This window comes from Vanessa tameamea, chromosome 14 (genome assembly GCF_037043105.1).
Source record: "Vanessa tameamea isolate UH-Manoa-2023 chromosome 14, ilVanTame1 primary haplotype, whole genome shotgun sequence".
In the NCBI taxonomy this organism is placed as follows: Eukaryota; Metazoa; Arthropoda; class Insecta; order Lepidoptera; family Nymphalidae; genus Vanessa; species Vanessa tameamea.
The window spans coordinates 11,467,120-11,491,567 of NC_087322.1; the positions used below are offsets into that span (position 1 = coordinate 11,467,120).

General features: G+C 32.2%; 2 protein-coding genes across 2 annotated transcripts; one reads left to right on the forward strand and one right to left on the reverse strand.

Moving 5' to 3' along the window:
* Positions 1–142: 142 nt before the first annotated feature.
* LOC113402201 (putative nuclease HARBI1) lies at positions 143–3,609 on the reverse strand. Its single transcript, XM_026642386.2, has 5 exons — positions 3,210–3,609; positions 2,307–2,503; positions 1,809–1,938; positions 1,431–1,572; positions 143–900 (listed from the first exon to the last, which is right to left on the reverse strand). The coding sequence occupies exons 1-5, from the start codon at positions 3,516–3,518 to the stop codon at positions 281–283; spliced, it is 1,398 nt and encodes a 465-aa protein (XP_026498171.2). The 5' UTR covers positions 3,519–3,609; the 3' UTR covers positions 143–280.
* An 11,869-nt stretch (positions 3,610–15,478) lies between these two features.
* LOC113402192 (uncharacterized) lies at positions 15,479–24,089 on the forward strand. The gene is made up of 6 exons (XM_026642376.2): positions 15,479–15,651; positions 17,759–18,898; positions 19,220–19,762; positions 21,512–21,727; positions 23,165–23,450; positions 23,873–24,089. Exons 2-6 carry the CDS (start codon positions 17,813–17,815, stop codon positions 24,052–24,054), a joined length of 2,313 nt encoding a protein of 770 aa, XP_026498161.2. The 5' UTR covers positions 15,479–15,651; positions 17,759–17,812; the 3' UTR covers positions 24,055–24,089.
* Positions 24,090–24,448: the final 359 nt, after the last annotated feature.

The window sequence follows — 24,448 nt, forward strand, 5'->3', positions numbered from 1 at the left end:
GTCATTGACTACTGTAGTATGATAGACTTGATTAGGGTCCTATCAGAGCGGAGAGCTTATTACCTGTTATCAAATCAGTCACCAGACCCGGGTGACGTCACTGTGATAAAGAGCGTTAGCACATTAATAATAAATAAAACAATTATATTTACAAATAAATTTATTCAAATATATTTCCTTAAATGTCATTTCAAAATATTGGTAATTCTTAAAATATACTTTTTTATTCAATAATTCTATTTACAGATCCAAATATAATACTGGTGAAGTATATTTTTGATTAATGTTGAGGATAGTGTCCCCACCCGGGAGCCACTCCGACGCCTAAACCATATGGGTTATTCATAACCAGCCTGGGCCTTTTAGGATCTTCATGCAAGCTCTGGGGTGGCGCCATTTGGTGGGGATGGTGATGAGGCTGATGAGATTCTAATATCCTATCCTTTTTTGACATTCTCTTCTTAGTGTTTGAGCAAGATTCCGGTGTTACTCTCCTTTCATTCCACAGACGTTCAATCAACAAAGCTCTCGCTTGTACACCACTTGGGTCTTCAACTTGTTTCCGAGATATTGGAGTGTTGGCGACTCTTTGTTTCATTGCCTCCAATCTTTCTTCTGTCTGGGTCATCTGCACGACGGGCAATCCGTGTGAATTACATATATTATGTAGAACACAGCAGGCTACGACCATCATTGCTACTGTTGGAGGATCAAATTGTTTATTACATGTTGCTTGTAGACATTTCCATCGAGATTTTAATTGTTTAATTGTTTCCGTTACAACACTATGAGCTTGGGCATGCATGTTTGTGTAATATTTCTCAGGCGACACGGGAGATTTTTTTGTTATTTTCGGTACTGGTACCATTATGTATGGCTTCTGGGAGTAATGAGCACCACCTAGAAATTCAATAGTTTACATTATCAGCCTGTAAATTGCCCACGGCTGGGCTAAGGCCTAATCTCCCTTTGAGTAGAAGGCTTTGGAGCATATTCCACCACGCTGCTCCAATGCGGGTTGGTGGATGCAATGCAGGTATGTGGATAATGCAAAATATTTTTTCAATTTTAATACAATAGTTGTTATTACAAAATGATGATACAATTTAATGAATTAAATGATAATATTATATAACTAGAAAGGTTCTAAAACTTTGGATAAATACTTCCAAAAAGAAACACATTATGCTGTCAAGTGATGCATGTTTGTAGTGTTAGCAAAAGCAATAGGGTTTATAATTTTTTTTGATTATGTTTAGTTGTTAACTCTTATAACTTTGTCTGAAATAAATACTAAAAGTATTGAAAAAAGGAAGTAATATTTTTTTTTAGTTTAATTTAATTTAAGCCACTTGCAAGTCCAATTAACGTACCGAAGTACTGGTGATACGAGGAAACATTTGTTATGTCTGGAGAACGTAACGACTCACCAAGCAGCCAGACTAGCTCTCGGGCGTGGTTGAGGCTCTGCAGGTCGATGCGCACGGCGTGCCGCGCCAGCGCCGCGTCGTGCGACAGCGCGCCGCCCGGGCTCGCGTCCACGCTCGTTATGTTCATGTTGCTGTCGCTGATCTGCAGACCAAGTTACGTTTAGGACAATATATTGTTTGCTATCAATAAACGAATTATATACTGTAAATGTCCTACTACCTGGCAAAAACCTCTTGAGGAAAAGTTACCTACACACTATTATAATATATACAGGTAGCTCGTGATAGTTTTAAGATTAGTTTTAAGATTAAAGGCTTTTACTGAATGGTCATAGTCCTATTATATACTTAAAGGCTTACTAAAATTCTATAACTTACAATTTGAACTTTCTTGGAATGATATGATTTGTTGAAATGTTTCTTCTGATCATCATCCGGTCTTGCAATTGGTACGTGCATGCAGTCCACGCAACCAACCACATTGGGTATACCATATTTCATGTAAAAACTAGAAGAAAGTTAATGGTTTAAGAATTGGATCTCAGAATGTTATTTTAAATGGTATAAAGGCATATGTTATTTTTACTTCAATATAAAATAGTTAGTTAAACAGCTTTGAATAACTTTTGCTTCAACAGTAATGTTAAATATTACTCAATATTTTCATTAAACAATAAGTAACTAGTTGTTGAATGTGGCTCTACTCATGTTAGGAGTTGCTCATTAGGTATTAAACATAAAAAAGTCGTTCCTTGAAGTTCAAGCTTGCTTTATACCAAATTTCATTCCGGTTTAGTAGTTTCGAGCAACAGATAAACAGACGGAGTTAGTTTCGCATTTTTAATATTAGTTTAGAACATTATTAATCAAAGTTACCCATTTTTAACAACTTCTCTTTCATTCCTCAAGTGAGGAAAATGTATATATTTTTTAACAATTGTGGGATGGTTCATGGCCTCTGTTACTTGTATCACTGCCGTTGATACAAAGTACTGTGTTATGTTGGGGTCTGTTCTACCGCCTATTGACTTTTGGTATTTGCCCGTTGCATAGAAAGAGAGTGTCGCCATAACCTACGAAAAACAAATAATTGTTAAGATTTTTTTTTAAAAAAGGTAGTAGCACTTACTCATATATAATAATGCCTTTATATTTAATAATCAACCAAAAGTCAAAATCTTGAATATAGCAGAGTTACACTTGCTTATTGATAGTTAAATATCTACCAGTGGTTCAGAAATAAACACTTCGGACCTGAGGAGAACTGGTGAAACAAAACATTGCAGGTATTTTTATAAATGTCATTTTACAATTATTCTTTTACACAATATACAATAGCCATAAATATATTTTTGTTATTTGAAATAGCCTGGAGGTGATATAAAACTACTTCCAAGAACCTACTTAAATAAAATTTATTATGATTTAAAAAAAAGAAATTTGAAAGTAGAATGAAAAAGATATAAAATTGTTTCTCTATTAAATATTAACAACTTTAAGCAATTCTATAGGTTTATGTTTGGTACATTTCTGTACAATGTCCAATTATTATCTTGTTAAGGTCACTATTTTAAGTTTAAATCATATAGATTTAAACTTTCTTCTTTTGACAAACAAAATCATGTTAAAAATAATTACTTAAATATTTTTTATATATTATATATATAATCATATAAATAAAATTTATGAAATAAAGAAATAAAGAAATCTTATCACATTTATATATTACTAATACACTACAAAAAAAATAAACAAAAATAGAATTAAAATGCTTAGTACCTTACTCTCTACTGAGAATTCAATAGATTTTGTAGATTCCGGCATAACAGGTTTTAATTCCTCACAAAGGCTTCGCGCCAGATCTTTTGAAAGTCGGTAGGAGTCTATAAAAGCGCTATCACTCAAATCAAACGGATCCGAGTCGTCTTTAGGCTTCGGCACGCTTTTCTCTGGACTTTTTGCTTTTTCTAAACTCCGAGGCTCATGTTGCTTTTGCGATTGAGACGAATCCCACTTAAGTAGCTCAAAAAATACTGGTTCTTCATCAACTACGGATATGTATCCATCTTCTGGCGGTTTATCAGCCATTTAGATTGCGTTTTTCGATTATTTTTTATTCACTAAAAAGTAATATACAATTATGGCAAACGCAGCTTGAGTTGACGAAATTGACGTTATACTACAGTGTTTCGATGTGCAAAAAAGTTAAATTGTGACTAATACAATTAGCTTTTTTAATACTTGAATTGAATTTTTTTGAACACGACCTTCAGTTTAAATACGATGTAAGTATATTTTACAAAAATGCCTCAAAAGTATTGAAATAAATATAAAAATATATATATTAAAACGTATATATGGCAAGTCATTACAAAATAAGTGTTGCCTGTACGAATAAAAATATGCTGAGTTTACTCTTCTCGGTACCAGTGTTGTTAGTACATGCTAGTGATTGTGTACTTTTGAGTACATTAATTTTTTATTATTTTAGACAGAAGTGAACGTAGCTGATTGCGCATTTTTGAAGCTTATAGACAAGTCGTTGAATATAAAGTCAAGCAAACAGTAAAAATCGATGACATTTTTAAAATTAGCTTAAATCCAATGCCTAGTAAGCAGATAACTTTTTTCAACAAGAATATTAAATATATTTTGCGGCAATTTATGTACTCCTAATCAAATATTTCCCTATATTTATTTTTTTAATATTAGTAAAAAGTAAAGTAAAAAATTTAAAAAGCTAAATTACTTTATTTTAAAATAATTTATTAAAAGTACTTAAAGCGATATCTTTGTCTTGTATTTTTTCGATGAAGCATGGTCATTATATCAATTTTAGATAAAGATAATATCTAAGTATAGAAATAATTGTAACATCCCTTTTTTTCAAATACACCAAACCACTTTGCAACAAATCATAGATAAGTCAAAATAAAAACTAAATATAGTAAAATAAAATACTTTTAGTGAACCAATTAATCGCACGTTAAAAAAATAAGGTATTGATGACGATGATAAATAAGGTATTTTCTATACAATGTTATTCTATACCTCTAAATTAATATACCTAATAAATATTTGAATTTATGATTAGAGGTAGGTAAATTTTGCAGATTAACATTCTCCAAAATTAGGTGCGGTTACAAAAAATCTTTCACCAATAAATGGCACCTTCCAAGTGGGAATAGTTGTATATTTTCCTTGAAATAAAAGGAATTTAAATGAATATATTTTGGACTAACAACGACCATATGCATATGTTTTTTCGAACGTTGCCTCAACGATTACTGAGTATTAGGTAAGTAGGTACATATGAAAGCTATACAAGTTATAGAGGTTCTATAGGTCTGTAAAAATGTACCCGACGACATATATATTTTAAAGGACTATTCACAAATTTTAAAATAAGACTGAAGTAAATATTTAATGTTACTCTGACATAATAATATGAAAGGGTAAAATCAATATTTATGTATCAAATAGATGCTTATCAGTAGAGAAAATTTATGTAGATAAAAAATGATGCCTTTTACAAATATTTCAACGAGTAATTTAGATTTGACATTCGTGTTTATATATCTGACAAGGATTTTTCTTAAATATATCTTTTGACTCTAAAACATTAATATAAATTAAGATATATCATCAAAACTGTGTTGAAATCATTCTGAACGATACACTAGATATAGTTCATAGACTACATTCTGCCTCTGAGAATTTCGAGAGAGACTTGGGCTTTGACTTTAAAATTGATGTGTTTAAGGGCAATAGAATCTTCTAGTAATTAGATTGTCAATGAAAACGACAATCTGATTATACAAGAGTCCCCAGTCCAAACAAAAACCAGTCGAATGACATATCGATGGCCTATAATATCGAGGATGGTGAGACTACTACCCGCGAAACATTTAAATTCCCTTAAGCCTTGTCACCTCACGAAATAACATTAGCAGATGGTACCGTGCCTTTTCAAAAATTTAACCACTCCCAAAATATGCAATGTTACCGGAAATAAATATATAAATAGAAATTGTCTAATTAAATACTAGACAATTTCTTGTGGCGACTATGCTCAGCGGCCTTGCAGCTGGTCAGCTAACAAACAATTCAAGGAGACAAAGGATTCCCACGGCTATGTTTTTGCTAAATTTTAATATAGCCCGACATATTTTAGTCATTATAATCACCTTATGCCAAAAGTAGCACCAAAACTTATATATATTTATTTATAAGTATATATATATAAATCTCTATAAGTTTTGTTGGTAGGGATTTGTGCAAGTCCTTCTGGGTAGGTATCACCCACTCATCAGATATTTTACCGCCAAACATCAATTCATAGTACTTAATATTGTGTAATGGTAGAGAATGGTTAATATTTCTTACAGCGCCAATTTCCTTATAATCCAATATTTATATTAATAATATTAATATAAATATTTTTTCGAATTTTACTCCGTGCAAACGTGCAAAATGAGAATAATGGCAGTGGTTTTGGTAACTTGCAAATATCGATATTCAATTTTAAAATGATAGTAGAAGTAATAGAGAGACATATCAATTTCAGAGAAGATTAAACATTTCGTATTAATCAACACGGACGATTGTTGCTTCGTAATAAATTAAAAACACTCTATTTATATATATTTTTAATGCTCTTACACTCTTATGCCACTCACGGCAAAAATGTGACCCATTTATTAATTGGAACTAATTACTCAATTGACAGCGTAAATATACTTCGCAATTGAACCATGTTGAATGGAAATGTATCAACCCACAGATTAATAAAAGTCGTTAAGATTTAAAAAAAAAATTGAAAGTTATGAAATGCAAATAAAATAATACGTTTAACATTATATTAATTTTTAATTAAATATATTTATTGTCAATATGAAAGTAGTTTTCAATTTTAAATCTTAATAACAACTTATGAGGGTTGGAAGAGTTCTGCACTCCAGTTAGGTATAGTATGTTCATTGCAAGATATACAATAAGCAAATACCTCCTGACCTAACTTCGCCTACTGTAAGTAATTTTAAGAGCTACCTAATTTCGCAAGAGATATTTGTTAGGAATATGTCATATAATTAAAAATTGGTAAACTTGTCTATATCTAAATGTCATTGTATTTAATAATGATATCCGGCCCTGGTTCAGCTGACCACACAGGAATGTGTGGTCATGTACCCCAAAGCCTGACTTCCTAAATAATAATAAATTTACCACAACGTGATATTAGTCATTATTTCGATGTTTTTTGTTTTATTACGAAGGTTTATTTGAATAGGTTATTTAGCTTCAACAATTTTCCATTTTTTTTAACTGCTTTGGAGCCACTAGCCCATTCCTTTCTGGCCCTGGTGCACTGTTATCAAATTATTACATTCTGTCAATGTAATAATTTTATAAGAGTGGTCATCCGAGACTACCATGGCTTAACCTCCAAGGATTCCGACCTGCGATTTGAACCCGTCCTGGCATCTAAAGCCCAATAAGCTAGCCACTAAACCAAGAAGACGGTCTTATGATGAATACAAGTACAATATTTACATAGAACGTAATACCTTACTATTACATACAAGTTTTCTTTATTAAGGATTTAATGATATATATACCGACCAAATTAAAAAGGTTCTTTACAAATTAATAGAAATAAAACTATTATTATATTATATTTGAACTAAAATTATTTGTTTACCAACGCATAAAGGCGTCATTATACGTACGTATTTTATACGTCTAGTGTATGTTGTTTTTTTTTCAATATATATTTTAATCTGGGTATATAGTAACAGGTACACTATGTACCTGAAAAGATGAAAAGAAAGGCCAGGGCTACCCAAAAGATGGACCGATGACATAGTAACTATAGCTGGAAACCTTCACAGCTTATATCAATATATATATATATAAGAATTAAGTTAAATAATTAGTCCGTCAAGATTACCTAATTATAAATTTAACAAAAAAACGGACTAACAAAACCATTCGCAAATCAGCTAGTTAAAGAACACTGCCACATGATTTTTCTCGCCGTTACAAAACAAATTGCGCTGAGCCAAAATAAATGTTTTCCTTCATCGAAGAGCACGAGAATTTTTTTATTTGATATAGGTTGAACGAGCAAATGGGCCACGTGATGGTAAGTGTTCAGTACCATCCATAGACAATGGCACTGTAATAAATATTTACCATTCCTCACATCGCCAATGCGCCACTAACCTTGGGAACTAAAATGTTATGTCCCTTATGCTTGTAGTTATACTCACTCACCCTTCAAACCGGAACACAACAATACTGCCTATTACTGCTCGGCGGTGAAATATCTGATGAGTGGGTGGTACCTACCCAGGCGGGCTTGTACAACCACCAAGTCAAAAACGAGATGAGCTATAAAACAAAGTAGATACGTTATAAATCACTAGTGCCTGGTTAAACCCGCAAGCAATTTAAACGAACAAGAAGAACACGTCTTCTAATCACTGCACCATCAGAGCTCGTCTTTTTACCCATTATTGTCTTAAAGTTTAATTATCAATCCGTTATTATGTAATCTTAAGTTACTATGTTAATCATAAGAGAAAAAGGATATAATATGATAAATGGAAATGTTTTTACGTTACCAGGAAGAGATAGCAGTTTTTAATCAGAGAAAAGTGTGTTAAATCTGACACTATCGCGTGGAATATCTATGTTTTGCAGCGACAGATAGGTTCTAGGTACATCACCTAAATGTATTTAAAAAAAAACAATTCTTTATCTTATACAGACGTGTCTGTCACTATGATTTATAGTAATTTGAAATTATCTTCCTTGCATAAACAGCTATAAGTAAATGCCTGTCAAAGACAACGCTCACTGCAATGGACATAGACAATCTTCTATATTCTATACAATAACTATTAAATTTAAGACTTTAGATATATACAAGTATGAATTAAAAATAGTTACTGTATAAATCTTGACCGAGCATTTCCCCGTTGAATCGCAATTCAATCCTTGCAAGAGGTTTACTTGGTGGTAGGGCTTTGTGCACGTCCGTTTGGGTGGGTACCACATACTCATATTCTACTGCCAAACAGCAACTAATTATTGTTGTGTTCCGGTTTGTAAACTTTTTCCATTCGAAATCAATGATTACAAATATAGAGATATTAGTGTTTAACTAAAAACCAGCCAATGTTTATGAGTGAGGCTGTGTGTGTTTATACTTTTTTATTGTTGTATCTACATGTTCCCTTTGGTGTATCTTATCTTAATGTATATTTTTTTATTTTAGTCTCCTTGCATGATTTAAAAAAATAAAATGACTATGTCTATGTCTAAATTTTAATCGTTTTTTATTTATATTTGACTTCTATTATATTCGGCAGTACGCCAGAAGTCTATGTAGATGTAGAGTAAGGTTTATGCCGAATATCTCCAGTGAGTTAAGCAAATGTCTAGCACTCAGTAGTGAAATGCACATTATTTACATTTACTTTTTGAATTAAATAATTGTATAAATAAAAAGATTGAATTATAGATGTTGTAAGAAAGGTCTTGAACTTGGACGTGGATGAATATAGAGTTAGGGGAACGACCGGACGTCCAAAGAAACGATGGATGGATTGTGTGAAGGACAATATCGCTGGAAAGAATGTTACTTGTGAGATGACGTCAGACAGAGAAGTATGGAAGAAGACATGCAGCGCCAACCCCACATTAAAATTGGGATAAGGGCAGGAAGATGAAGATGATGATGATAAAAAAGATTTCGCACAGAAAAGTTTTTTATTCCAATTTTATATGTTGACTACGTTCATTTAGTATCAATAACTACACCGAACTTTGGCAAATTTCTAAAACTAATTGACGCAGGAAATTTTATAGATATATAGATAGAGATATAGAGAAATATTTAAATATAGAGAAATTCGACAACTTGAATGGTGATTTATTTTGCTGACAAGACAAGTTAAATTTTAAATACAAATTAAGCATAAGATAACTCAATTAATCGGGTTTGAATCCTTAATCCTTGGCTGAGGTTCAAAGCGTCCATCACCACCAACGCAAACCACTGGACCATCTAGGCTTTGTTATAAGAAGATAAATATGACATGCTGACATTGACTACAGATAGACTTTTGTTTTGTATGTATAAAATATTTTAAAAATGAAACCCAATTGAGTTTTTCTCTTTAAAATGCATTTCCTGCAATTTATAAAATCAATTTTAATTTAAAAATAGCTTAGCTAAATAATTTAACGCGTTTCGCCGAATTGTAATAATTAATTCACATTTAATATGGCTAAATATTATATCATTTCCTAGATCAACTAACATACATCTTATCTTATTACGGTTGAACATTTTAATATAAGCTCCTTTTTTATGCTTGCAGTAAATATATTCATTAAATTATTTTTTGTTTAAGCAAATATAAATAGTATACTCAAAAATTCCCCACCATTAATTAACAGTTAGGATATTAATTAGACAACATGAATAATTATTATCCTTTTCATTACATTTTACGTCTTATTTACAGAACACGCTGTATATAAAACTCTCACGCGTAAATGGTCGGCCAAAGAACGATATACGTGGACAAGATCTGAAGATGAGTCTATTTGTTCCCCTGTCAGATAACAATCGGGCCTTTACCTGTCAGAAAAGCAAATGCATCATCTGTGTTGCCAGATAACAAAAATTTTAATTCGGACTATCTATATCATGAAGGTTCCTCAAAGTTTTGTTGTCAAACAAAATATAAAACTTATAATTATTTATCTACTTATTTATATTATATAATATGTATTAATTTTTATATAAGTTTACGTACATTGGTATTTCAATAATTGTTTCAAATTAATATGTCCATTTTAATATATTTTCCATTCCTGATGTTGTCTGTTATTCTTATGTATATTTTTGGAGTGCACCAAGATATACACGCGGCCAAAGGTATTTGACCAGTCTATTGTTTGCAGACACACGACTTGGATGAACTCTGTGAAAGGGCTCGTGAGCAGGATATTGGTACTGCTATGAACTCATTGTCTTGCTTAACTAATAATTACACGATATACTTATTTTTTAATTTTTATGTAATCTGTAGGCGGTCCGGCAAATGGTCCACCTGGTGTTAAGTGGTCACCACCGCCCATAGACATTGGCGCTTTCAGAAATATTAACCATCCCTTACTTCGCCAATGCACCACCAATCTTAGAAATTAAGATGTTATATCCCTTGTGCCTGTAGTTACACTGGCTCACTCACCCTTCAAACCGGAACACAACAATACCAAGTATTGTTGCTTGGCGGCAGAATATCTAAATAGAGGGTGGTACCTACCAAGACGGGCGCTTGCACAAAGCCCAAAGCTCCAAGTAGGTAAATATAATTTTGATTACTGAACCAACGGCAATGGCGTACACCTCTAACATAGCCTTCTGGCGTATTGGCAAATATTATAGATACGATATTCGAATAGTACTACTGACTAAGCAAATGCATTGATATTAAACATAGACAATTTCCATACTTTTTAGTACTTGTTATATTGCTAAAAAGCAGCACCAAGTAGCGTTCAAGTTGCACTGTTCTTTATAGGTAGGTAGGTATAACTGATTTAGGTTATTGGTTTTTAAGTTTGTACTTTAACTAACAATAATAATGAAGTAATTAGTAACATTTATCTATAACATTAGCAGCCTGTAAATTTCCCATTGCTGGGCTAAGGAGAAGGTTCGAAGCAAATTCCACCGAGCTGCTCCAATGTCGTTTGGTGGAATTCACATGTGGCAGAATTTGATTGAAATTAGACACATGCAGGTTTCCTCAAGATGTTTTTCTTCACCGCCGTGCACGAGATAAATTATAAGCACAAATTAAGCACATAAAATTCAGTGGTGCTTGCCTGGGTTTGAACCCGAAATCATCGGTAAAGATGCACGCGTTCTAACCACTGGTCCATCTCGGCTCATTAATCTATTTTAACTAATACTAAATTGAATTTTTATTGAATAATTAAATTTTATTTTTTAACTGTCTGGAAGGTCTTAACTAAAATACCTTCCAGACAGTTAAACTAGCTTAGATGAAAGACTAGCTTATTATGATATCACTGTAATTTTTAATATTATAAAAGTTTTTTTTCGATCCAAGCGATGTATTCGACATTACCGCGTCTAGTGTATTTTGGTCTTTATCATAGTGTTATGTCTTATGGCATATTACTATGGGGTAACGCTACAGATAGTTAATCTGTTTACAAAAAAGAGCAGCCCGGTCTATTTATAATATTGGAGTTAGAGACTCCCTTCGAGATTTTTTTTAGCAACATAGAAATAGTTACAGTTGCGTCACACACAATTTTATGTAATAATTACAGTGACATTGATCACTTTGGCAGAATTAGTGATAATCATCGTCTACATATAAAATACGACAAGAAACTCATTAGTGTCTTGCCGTTTCTTTTCAGTAGAATCTACATTCCGAACCAGTGTATTTACGTTTAATACAATTCTATAAAATATTTGCTTGTAAAAGATCATAAATAAAGTTTATTTTGATTTTTGATGAATAACTTTGTTTTTCTCATTTAAATATAATAACCACAGTCGTCATTATACACAAATAACAGGCCGAGAAATGCAAATGAACCGAGAAGGCTGATTTTTGGATATATTGTAGTAGGGGCTTATAAAAGTTTTTTTTTTTATGTTATAGAGGACAAACGAGCAGGAGGCTCACCTGATGGAAAGTGATTACCACCGCCCATGGACATCTGCAACACCAGGAGGGTTGCAAGTGCGTTGCCGGCCTTTTAGGAAGGAGTACGCTGTTTTTTTGAAGGTTCCCAAGTCGTATCGGTTCGGAAAAACCGCCGGGCCGGGCCACAACCTACGGTTGAAAAGGGATTGTAAAGTCATAGGTCGAAAAACTACAGCGTAAGTAGTAACTTACTACTTGTAATTAATAACTCTAACTAAACAAAGGGTTTTAGTTTGGTTAGTGATAGCGTGAAGTCGGTCAGTCTTTAAGCTTCCTCAATAAATGGACTATAAAAATAAAAATAAAACAATTATAATCTGAACAGGAGTTCCAGACAATCAAATCCAGTAGGCTCATAAAAGCACTTTGGAATCGTCATGTTACATTGTTGAATGACATGGACATTATACCATAGAAACTTTCTAGATTTATAATAAACCTTAAATATAAAAGTAATGTCAGCAAAACTTCATTGGACACGTGAAAATTCGGCCGATTAGCTGAGTACAAGACACTCATATTCATTGGTTTAAATTGATCGATCGATCCACTTGATAGGGATTTTGATATTCAAATAAAGAGATTTCTTTAGATAGAATTTATCTTATTACTAATATTTATTTTTACATTTTAGTTTTCCCCGCATACATATTGGAAATATAGGAAATATTTATATCATACAACAATAATACCTTAAGACACAAATTACATTAAACTAAACCCTAAAACTGGAACTCAGATTCCATAGTGTATTCCGGTACAATAATTGAATTTGTATATAGTTAAGGCCTTGATGTAAATAATCCTTATGTAAGTAAACAATGTCTAATTTATCGCTTTTTATTATCTTGTCAGATGATGTTACCTGGATCCTGTAACATCATTCTGAAAGAACAAACTCGAAACTCACGGCAAAACTCGATCGTAAATGTCCGAAAACAATATGAGGAAACTTGTATAATAATTATAACCTATATAATCACCGTATGTCGGTTTCAACATTTCACGAGTGAGAAATAAACAAACGAAGTGAGTTCTTACTTCGTACAGAAAGCAATAAACTAAACAATTGAAGGTGTTGTTGTTATTTTAATAAAATTAAATCACATAACCTTAGAGATAATTATATTTATTTACATATGTTGACGAATTTCTAGTTTACGACCTTCAAAACTACCTATATTCTTGTTTGGATTTTGTAACTTTTTCGCTGGTCTAGTAAAGCTAACGATTAAAATCGAGATTCAACTCATATTATACCTATATTTTGAGTTTTTTCGCCAAGGAATTCTCAATAGCATGATTTAATCTTGTAATTTATAATGAAGATTATATGTAATAAACATACAATACAAAACGCGTACACCCCGTTGGTCCTACACCTAAATGAAACTCTCTACTGGCGTTACTCTGCGGTCGTGGTTTTCAATCCCATTGTATTACGAGTAAGGTTAACCTTCACAATAACGTACTATAAATATGGTGCTTTTGGAAACTGACACTTAAAGACTTTAAACCTAATTATATGTTATGCGAATTGTTCCTTTGCGCCTTAGCGGTATTTTTTTTTTTTCTTGTATTTATTTCGACAATCACTTATGTTGAATACACCTATTTTCCCAGGAACGCGCCATTCCGGTTAAATTAATTATTTTTTAAAATAATTGACTTAACAAATATCTGTGTAAATAGATCTATAGATAATATTATATCCAATTAAATAGATATTATATGATCTAATTTGAATTCTTTGTTTTTACTCTTTAAGCGCCTAAGTTAAGTCTTTAAGAGGCTAGCTCTCATGACTTCTGTTATGCACTATTATTGTTATGTAATATTATATAAATCGTAAATATATATATATTTACGATAGACAGTATAGATCAATATTTATTTTGTAAATACTATATGGATATGTATGTTTATGTTTTTTTTAATGTAGTTTTATATAAGTAAGTGCACATATTGTTATATATTGTTAATTCATTTTTAACTACCGCCTTCATGGTTTTCTGTTTGACCTAAAGGTTGACTGGCACAGAATGCCTTCAGGCATCAAGTCCGCCTTTTGTCCCATTTACTTTGTGGTCAATAAAGTATTTAAATAAAAATAAATAAATAAATAAGACATATAGTATGCACGTGCGTCACTCACTCGTACTAGTGCACGCCGATAATAAAATTCGACGTAACGGGGCGCGCCTTCGTGAGTGAAAAAATCTATAACAGAATTCACACTATGCTAACTTAATTTTTATTCAGTAAATACACCGATGACATTGCTAATAAAATAGAAACATTATTATTATTAATTTGATGTGTTCTTGAGCAATCTATTGTTTCAGTTGCTCTAATGACAGAGCACAGGATCCAGATATTTCAGTCTGCTCATCACAGCTTCTATTATCTCTCTACGACTCTTGCATTTCCACTGTTATTGTCTTCTATTTTTAGTAAATGCGATTGTGAAGATGCAGGTGACAATACATTCGTTTTAAAATTCGGGACATTATTTTGTTTATAGTCTTAAAAATGTTACGTAAAACAGAACTTTTTTCATAAAAGTTCTTTGACATTTGGCTATTATACTCACATTGAATTGAGCACGATCAGGAAAGTAAATGTGTTGTATTAATGTTGTTAATAACTGATAAGCGACAGGAAAATCGTAACTATGACCGATAAATATAAAAGGCAATGTGTCCTGACTACAATGATTTTAAATTCGAAGATATCCTTTATTATTATACATAGAGACGTGTTATGAAATGATTTTACAGAATTACAAACTTAGACATGAACTATAGCGTATTCTAAGCACAAGGACAAAATGTAAATAAACAACATTTGACATCGAATTGACGCAATAGTATCGAGAGCTTGCATAATCTATGATATTTTTTATGGATCGTAAAAAGATGTCGTTTTAAACTTCAACGAAGCTATTATCAGGACTTTGGAAGTAAAATTAAAGTGGACAGAGGAAGTTTAGTGTAATCGATTATTATATATTAAAAAATATATTAATTGTTCACATGAAAAACAACAAATACTAAATCCATAGATTTATATCAATCTTGTAATTACTTACGATGATTTAACGTGTTATTTTCATTAATGTTTTTTCTAAGATTTATTTATTTAAAAAATAAATTGAAGACGAAAATAAGTCCAAATGTACGATGATTTAAAAAATGTTTTCCATTATTTATGGTCACTCTATTATTATAAATGATTACTCTGAAAGATGCTATATAAACGATTTCATTCAGCATCAAACTGGGCGACGACCGCGCGTACATGAAGTGTACAAGCTTGCACGTTATGTGTCATACACAATATATAATAATTAACACATACAAGTAAATATATATTATAAAGTCTCAAAGACTTGTGATTAACTGTGATATGAAAAAAATTACATTTCTAATTATTAGGAATTAAATTGTCTGGTAAGTGAAATTATTGTTTTGATAATATTGATGCGAAGCAGGAGTTTAAAATAATAATTGATCTCGTGTTTTCTAATACTTAATGCACTCTGATAGATACGTATTATTTTATATTACGAACTCATTTTACTTATTGAAATATATATCTAGTTATCAAATCAAATAAGTTCTATTGTATTAATCGTGACCGCATAGAATACCTAACAACATTTCCAATAATTCTACTAATTTTTAATCCAAACGTTGATCGAATCGCAACTGGACAATTGTGTTAGTAGAGTATGAGTCCTGTCAGTGCTGCACAAGGTTATTAGAGACGAATTTTGTGTTAATGTTAGAACTGTGTCGTTATTTAAATAAGTGATTAGATATACTTCTATTGTATTTATATCCTATAGATTTGCAACAAAGGCTAAGTTTGCAATGGATGTATAATTGATATCAATCAATGACAGAAATATGTACTTATCATTGTTTTTTTTTTTTTTTACTGTTATAATTCTACGTGTGCAAAGGTACTGCAATGAATTCATAGAAATATTTTCTCAGAAATAGGTTATGAGGTTTAGTTTGATTTGTGAGTGTAATATAACTACATTACACTAACAATAGTATATGTTTAATTTTTTTTTTATTTATTTATATCAAGCAAGATAGATTTGTTGAACATGTTAAACGACTTTTATGATACTTAAAAAAATATATTTTCGCGTTTGATAGTGGGGTGATGGTGGTGCTGGTAGGGACGTGTATTTAGTAAGGCAAGGCTATTATGACCTTTTATCAGGTATTAGGGCTATAACTTGAATATCAATAGCATACCAATAACGAGAAATGACAACAAATATTGCTAGCTGTGTGAATAATTTACAATCCGAACTTCATGATATAAGGATAAAATTGTTATATTTATTAGTTTTACTAGAAACTCATAACAAGCCATTACGTACCTAATATTTTAATGGTGTTATTTAATTAGCGTGGAATTTACCAAGTTACTTATTATTTTTTTAGTTATCTTCAGGGAATTGTTTAATTTATTAAGTATACAAGTGATTTATTATACGCTCTGACAAACAATACTTTATAAAAAAAATGTTTTGTTTTTTTTTAATGTGATATTAGTTTCTTTGTAAACCGGATTTTTTTGTCTGTGGAACACAAAGAAATAGTAAATATTTATGATTTGTTTTTATCTTTACTGAATCATCGACAATTATTTACATTTGTAGTATTATAAAAGGTGTTTTAATAATAACAACAAAAAGGCGTACAGCCTATTCCAATGGAAGTAAGAAAAAAGATAAACAAACCTTAGATTTACATATTTCATGCGATTTGCTAATAACTCAACTATATTGTGCACTACTAAGAGTTAATCATTAATATATCTTTATTTGTAATTTATAATACAACACTAATACACTTAACTACTTATTTCCACTTTAAATTTACTTCCTAAATTCCGATAACAGTTTCGTCGACGTTCAAACGCCATTCTTTCGCAAATCCATACTGAATATCATAGATTAATGAAGCTCTCGCCCAATGAAATCGCGTGAATTTAACTAAAAAAAATTATTTTAAATACTACATAAACAGTGCACCGTATATATTTGTAAAGTTTAGAAGTACTTAGAGGTTTGTTCCAAAATTGTTTCGAATTTATAGAATTTCGTAAGGATCTGATAGTGAGTTTCGGAGACACAAAATGCAACTGTTCAATAAATTCCAGCAAATCAATCGCGACTGCTGCTATATTATTGTTATTGTTATATGCTATTGAAATCAGTATTTCTGCATATAATATATGTGTGTTATAAATATTACATTTTATTGATATTTAATTGCACTATGGTAAATGTATTTGGAAAAACCACTTTGGATAATAATTTATTAATCATTTACTAAATATAAATAAATTAAATTGTTTTAGAAATATCGTTACATATGCAATTTAATAATGAAGTAAATGATATGATATAAATATAATTTGTATTTCTATAGCATTCATTTTAATTTTTTTGGAATTGTATAATTATTTTCGGATATTCGCCCTTTAATACTAAAGTTTGTATTTTCTATAATAAATATATTTTTGTTACAGATCTCGAATATTTTGCCTATGAGATTATTAAGATAGACTTAAACACATCACAAAATGGTCGGCAATGAAACTTATAAGTCCAACGGTGACTCACATACAGACATCGGTCAAGATTTGAAGGACATTCACAAAATAAACTCGATTAAGTCAGAAAATAATAAAGAGATAGTACCGCATTACACTAAGGACGACTCGCCTCCCGGAGAGCGTGTTAAATTTGAAGGACTGGAAGACCTCGATAGTATATTTTCAGAAGAAGATGCCGATAAACTGCCACCTATCCCTGACGGAGGATGGGGGTGGGTAGTTGTTTTCGCTGCGTTTCTAACATCTGCTTGTGCGGACGGTTTGGCATACTCCTTCGGTATTCTACACGAAGAATTCACGAACTACTTCAATGAATCACAATCAAAGACCTCCTTGATTGGAAGCTTGTTTATATCGATACCTTTAATATCTGGACCGATAATGAGCGCTCTAGTCGACAGGTACGGTTGCAGAGTTATGACAATGATTGCCGCTTTACTTTCGACTGTTGGTTTCTTATTGGCTGCTTTAAGTAATTCAGTCGAAATGTTGTGTTTGACACTTGGTGTTATCAGTGGCTTAGCGATGGGAATATTTTATGTTACCTCAGTAGTTGCGGTTGCATTTTGGTTCGATAAGAGAAGAACCCTCGCAGTATCTATAGCTTCATGTGGCATCGGATTTGGGACATTAATATATTCACCGTTAACAGATTTTTTTATACAGCTGTATGATTGGAGAAATACAATTGTGTTATTAGCTGGTACGATTTTAAATGTATGTGTGTGCGGCGCTCTTATGAGAGATCCAGATTGGATAATAATAAAAGAAAAAAGAGAAAAGAAACAAGCTAAAACAAGGTCACGAAAATCTTCAAGTGCAGGCTCTGTCTCTTTGAAATCAATCGGGGCCGAGTCTTTGTATCTAAGTGCAGATGAACTTAATGACTTACTCAAAAGTGGTAAAAGTCCAGAATATATTTTGGCAACATTAACGACAACATTAGCCGCGGCTGAACAGCTAGAGGCAACAACACAGATGAATGTTGAACAGTCTTATAAAAGGGTACATTCGGATCTACATTTGCCAACATTTATCCAAACGGGTGATCAGGTACGTTATTTTTGATACAAAATATTCCACTATTTAAAGTTACTTAGAAACCTATATAACATACTAGCTAAACATGCGACTTTACCCGCGTGAATATATAAAACTTTACCTATGACACATAAACCATCACACCATTTTTACCCCCAAGGCATTTTTTTTCTCAATTTTTTCAGCGGCTTGAGCGTGTAGAGGAAACAGGCATTTACTGTAGTTAACACAGGAGTTACTTTTGCATTTATAATATAAGTATAGATATAGATGACTCATACGTTACTATAAATGTAATATGATATAAATAACTTATGTTGTTATTAATTTTAGGTTCCAGTTGAAGTGATCGAAAAACTAATGACTAACAAACGTTTATACAACATAATTGTACAAAATTATCCCGATTTACTCACAAGAAGACGATCGGAAGTCAATTTAAACGTGGAACCTTCCATAGCGAATACACTAACGGAACCAACTACAATGAAATTAACGGTGATGGCAAAAAAACCTAAAGTTACAACAGAAACTGAAAATATTAAAAAGGCTGATGAAATAAAACATGGTCATCATAATGAAATGACAAAGAACGTTCCCGTAGTTACAAATACAACGGATGCCAAAGTAAAACAAGATAATCCAATGCCGACCAAGGCTATCATCCCTATCGAACCTGATCAGCAGCCGGGTTGGTTAACGAGACAAATCAACACTGACCATCATTATTTGAGGGACATGGCATTATATAAAAATACGATCATGCATCGTGGAGCGATGATGAATATACCGAGATATAAGCTACGAGCTTCATCGTTACCTGATATTTATAGGAATTCAACTTGGTCATTGTGGTCGGGTTCTGATGATAATAAGGTTGGTTATGTTATTGTTAAGATTAGCTCTATTTGTAACATTCGGTGCAAATGGTTTTATGTCTAATATGATTGCATTATCTTATTTGGTGATCATTATTTGTATTTTACTTGGTGGTAGGGTTTTGTAGCCCGTCTGGATAGGTACCACCCACTCATCAGATATTCTACCGCCAAACAGCGGTACTCAGTATTGTTGTGTTCCGGTTTGAAGGGTGAGTGAGCTAGTGTAGCACAAGGGACATAACATCTTAGTTCCCGAGGTTGGTGGCGCATTGTTGATGTAAGGAATGGTTAATATTTCTTACAGAGCCATTGTCTATGGGCGGTGGTGACCACTTACCATCAGGTGACCGATATGCTCGTCCGCCTACCGATATCATAAAAAAAATACATATATCTTAAACTTTTGAAAGAATACATTACGTCGAAATATTTCAAATAATTTGATAATCAACTAAAACAATTACAATTGCATTGTATCTATTATTTTACATGAACAGAAATTATGGAGCGCATATATCGAGCTATATTTTCGGATAAATTAGTAATATATTATAACAATGGCAATTAGTATGAATTTATCATGATTCGAGTCTAAAAAGTTTCTGCAGTATACAAAATTACTTATAACTTATTTCCGTAAAAACAAACAAAACATATATTTATTTTTGGACAATCTATGTTATTATTTGCTTGAAATCGCTACAACAATAACGTGAACTTTTTGATATTACTTTTTCACACTTGAATGAATATAATGTGTTTTATTCATTTATTTTATTCAAAAATTGTTTTAAATTATGTGTGATCATTTCAAAGTGATCATTTTTCTTTTTTTATATTAATTATGTAATGCGAACAGGACATGGGCCACCTAATGATAAGTGGTCACCAACGCCCATAGAATTTAGCGCTGTACGAAATATTAATCATTCCCTACCACCACCACCAAAGATGTTATGTCCCTTGTGCCTAGTGTAACAACAGTTACAATGGCTCACTCATCCGTCAAATTGGATCACAACAATACAAAAATTGTCGATTGGTAGTAGAATGTATGGGTAAGTCCAGGTGGGTTTGCACAACTTACCATACAACCTACCACCTACCTTCAAATATAATAATAATAACATTATCATCAAAGAAAGCTCTAACTTTAGTTATAAAAAATCATAAGATATAGTATAATTATACGGTATCGTAGATAGAGCCTTATCTAGGCTAAGCAAAGCCTGAATATTGTGAGCGAACGGTAAAAGTTATGTATTTCATAATATAGACAATAAATACAGCATGAGTATCAACGTTGAATAAACCAACTGCATTGTTCATTGAGCGCAATGTCAAAATTGTGTTTATTATTCATCTCATGCTCGGGGGTGAAGAAAAACATCGCGAGTAAATCTTAATGGGTCGAATGTAAATCAACCACATGTGTATCACCAAATCCTCATTAGAGTCAGCCCCGTCTTAAGCACAACAACTGGGTTCGAGTAATTCTCGGGCAAACTCTTCTGCTCCTCAAAAAAATATTTTAAGAGACTTTTTGGGGCTCCTGATGGTCAAAGACTTGAAAATCATCGACGTCGCCCAAGTTTTTGGCACCTACTACTGTACCTTTCAAACTTGAAAAATAATTTGCTTCAGAGGAGAGAAGGATAGGTTACCTTTTCCCTGCAGCAAACTATTTGTAGGCTTATAGTTACTGATCCAATTATATTTTTGTAAACGTACATGTATATTTCAGAGATGGTATGATAAACTAATCGACGGCCTCAAAAGCACCTTCGACTTCAAGATGTTCACCGAGTTTCACTTCCTCATTTTCAATCTGGCGTCCCTCATCCTCGCAGTGTGGGCCATCATTCCTTACTTCTTCCTGAAGTCCTACATGACAACTGTGAATATGGATGGCGGAGCCACGATGATCAGCATTGTTGGAATCGCGAGTGGGATTGGAATTGTGAGTACCAGTTTGTTAATCGTAATTTATTTGGCTTTTAAGCCAAATATAATAGGGACTCTGCTTAGCTTGTAATCATGGTTGTAGCTGCGGACCTATAAAACACATGTGTAAATCTATCCTTTATATCAAATGTATATTCTTTTATTATTATTAATGTTTGAAAGATTTTCCTTCAATTGATAATCGACACGTTACGAGAGAGACTTTATTGGAACACCTGGATGCTACGTGATTTATTTGATTCTAAAAAAATGTATTTAAATTTATATCATGAAATTGTAAAATTAATTACAATTGCATCAATATAAAAAATTTGAACGTAACTTGTTAGATGAAATTTCGCTACAAATATATAATGTCAATTATCTACCAATGAGCAATGAAATCTCCATAAACCTTCTTCTTAAGTAAAGAGAAAGGTAAACCAAGCGAATCTATGGACTGTTCCTAACTTACTTTCAATTTGTATGATAAATACATAAACATACAAATAACATTGTTATTACAAAAATGTCAAACAAGAACGAAAATATTATTAAATTTTTTTATCTATTTTATCTCAATGACTTGCGTCTGAATCTGATAGAGATTTTTCCAAAGGTATATCTTATCTATTTTCAACAGTAAATATTTAATAAGTCTTTTGTTATATTTGTCTTGTATGATGATGCTATATTAAGAGTAATATTATTTGTAGAAAATGTGTTAATTGCCAGCGAAACCTTGAACCGAAAATATATAAACAAATAAGAAAATAATGATTCGATATAAGGCTGAAGGCAAGATTCTTCCGTGACGTCATGAGGTCATCTTAATCAATGGCAAGGTGCTTGAAATTTCGATAGATAAATATGCCATATAATAATCTAAATATGTAATGTCTCACTCGGGACAGGTTTCCTATCCTTCCGAAAAGATGATTTGGAGCTTATTTCACCGGACTGCTTTAAGGTGTATACACCTATCCGCTTTGTGTACCTTGTATTGTATTGCCATTGTAGGCTTGCATACCTAATACCTTCCGATTTCTTTACGGTAACTCTCATCACCGTCAAGGATTATTAATGCAAATTAAACAATTGAAAACTTTAACCGTTTATCTTTGGTTAAGATTCACGTGTTTCCAACCACTGAGACCTTATTAAATATATATTATTTCGCAACATTATCGTTAATTTAAACCTAATACCAGTTTGGAAAATAGAAAAAAATCCGCAAAAATATATAGTAAACACTTTAAACCACCAAACTTTTATACAAATGACAGACGATACGATTTTTTTCTGGAATTAGAGCCATGACACCCATCCGCCATGATATTAGATGCCACCACCATTTATTAAAATCAAATATAATATCTTTCAACTTAAACATAAATGCTAAAAACAACAGATGACATCGGAAATAAATCGTGACATGGCTTACTCCTTGCAGGTGGTTTTGGGCTGGGCTGGTGACCAACCTTGGCTGGATGTAACAAAAGCATTTGCGGTATGCCTTTTTATCTGTGGCATCTCTATCGGCGCGTACCCTCTCTTCATAACCAACTACTGGGCTCTCGCCGTGATATCCACAATATTCGGACTCTCCTACGCCAGCTCGTATTCTTACACGCCAGCGATTTTAATAAAATTGGTACCTATTGACTATTTCACCCTTGGTTATGGACTCATCTTGCTAAGTCAAGGCCTTGGACATCTCATTGGTCCTCCACTTGGAGGTAAGTTTTTCTTTACACATTAATACATATTACACATGACATAGTAATGTTTAGTTTCATTACAATGCGAAGATTTCTATAGGTCTTGGGGGTATCAGTTTCCACTATGGAAAAGTTGCAGTTACAACAGGAAAATACTTTTTTTTAATACTTTATTCATTATATTATTTAAGCAAATTGTCTGCTTTCTAATTTCAAATTAATAACAACAAAAAAAAAAACAATATTTAATCCTAAATATACCCCCTTTTAATATTTATTGTAAATCCAATAGCCTTTAAGGCGTCGTTGAATTTGTCAAAGTGACCAAAGTGACAGAAGCATTTCAACATAACAATCGTATTGCAAATATTTTTAATAGATACTAGGAAATGAATTTCTTCAGGTCATGAAAATTAATTTTCTTCGTTTTAACTTTTCAGGTCTTCTTTTTGATTTAACGAACAGCTGGGATATTACTTTCTACGTCGGCGGTGTGTGGGTGATAATTGCGGGAGTGTGCGTTGGTATCATTCCCTACACGGAGAACTTGCGTCTGTGTGGTTCGGCGCCACTGCTCAATGACGCTGATGAAGCTCAAAGTAAAAAATCTGTGAATGTGTAACCAAAGTTATTATATAAAAATATTTTAAATAACAAGATGACGCTTTTCTTTCAATCCATCTTTTGTATAATAAAAACTTGCGACGATTGAAAATATTTAAAAGAAATACCTCACATTAGCTGTTCGTCTCGATTTAAGCAAATTTCCATTTTCCTCCCTTAGATTTTATGATAACAATAACAATATGGGCCAAATTTTAGCTTTCTAGACTGACTAGTTTCGGCTGTGCGTTGACAGTCCTAAATTTTTTAAATTTTTAATTTATTAAAATGAAGAAATCACAGTGATCTAGTTTAAATTTAAATTTGAGGTGTCAGAACAACAATATTATGTGATGTACTGCTGTAAAAATAAGCACTACTTAATTCGAAACTCAGTGTTGCGTCTAAATATG

Coding starts and splice junctions, on each gene's coding strand:
- LOC113402201 (XM_026642386.2), bottom strand. CDS start 3,518: ATGGCTGATAAACCGCCAGAAGATGGATACATATCCGTAGTTGATGAA. Junction 2,504..3,209: donor AATTCTCAGTAGAGAGTAAG/GTACTAAGCATT, acceptor TGTTTTTCGTAG/GTTATGGCGACACTCTCTTT. Junction 1,573..1,808: donor ATTCCAAGAAAGTTCAAATT/GTAAGTTATAGA, acceptor CTTGGTCTGCAG/ATCAGCGACAGCAACATGAA.
- LOC113402192 (XM_026642376.2), top strand. CDS start 17,813: ATGGTCGGCAATGAAACTTATAAGTCCAACGGTGACTCACATACAGAC. Junction 18,899..19,219: donor TTATCCAAACGGGTGATCAG/GTACGTTATTTT, acceptor TATTAATTTTAG/GTTCCAGTTGAAGTGATCGA. Junction 23,451..23,872: donor CATTGGTCCTCCACTTGGAG/GTAAGTTTTTCT, acceptor TTAACTTTTCAG/GTCTTCTTTTTGATTTAACG.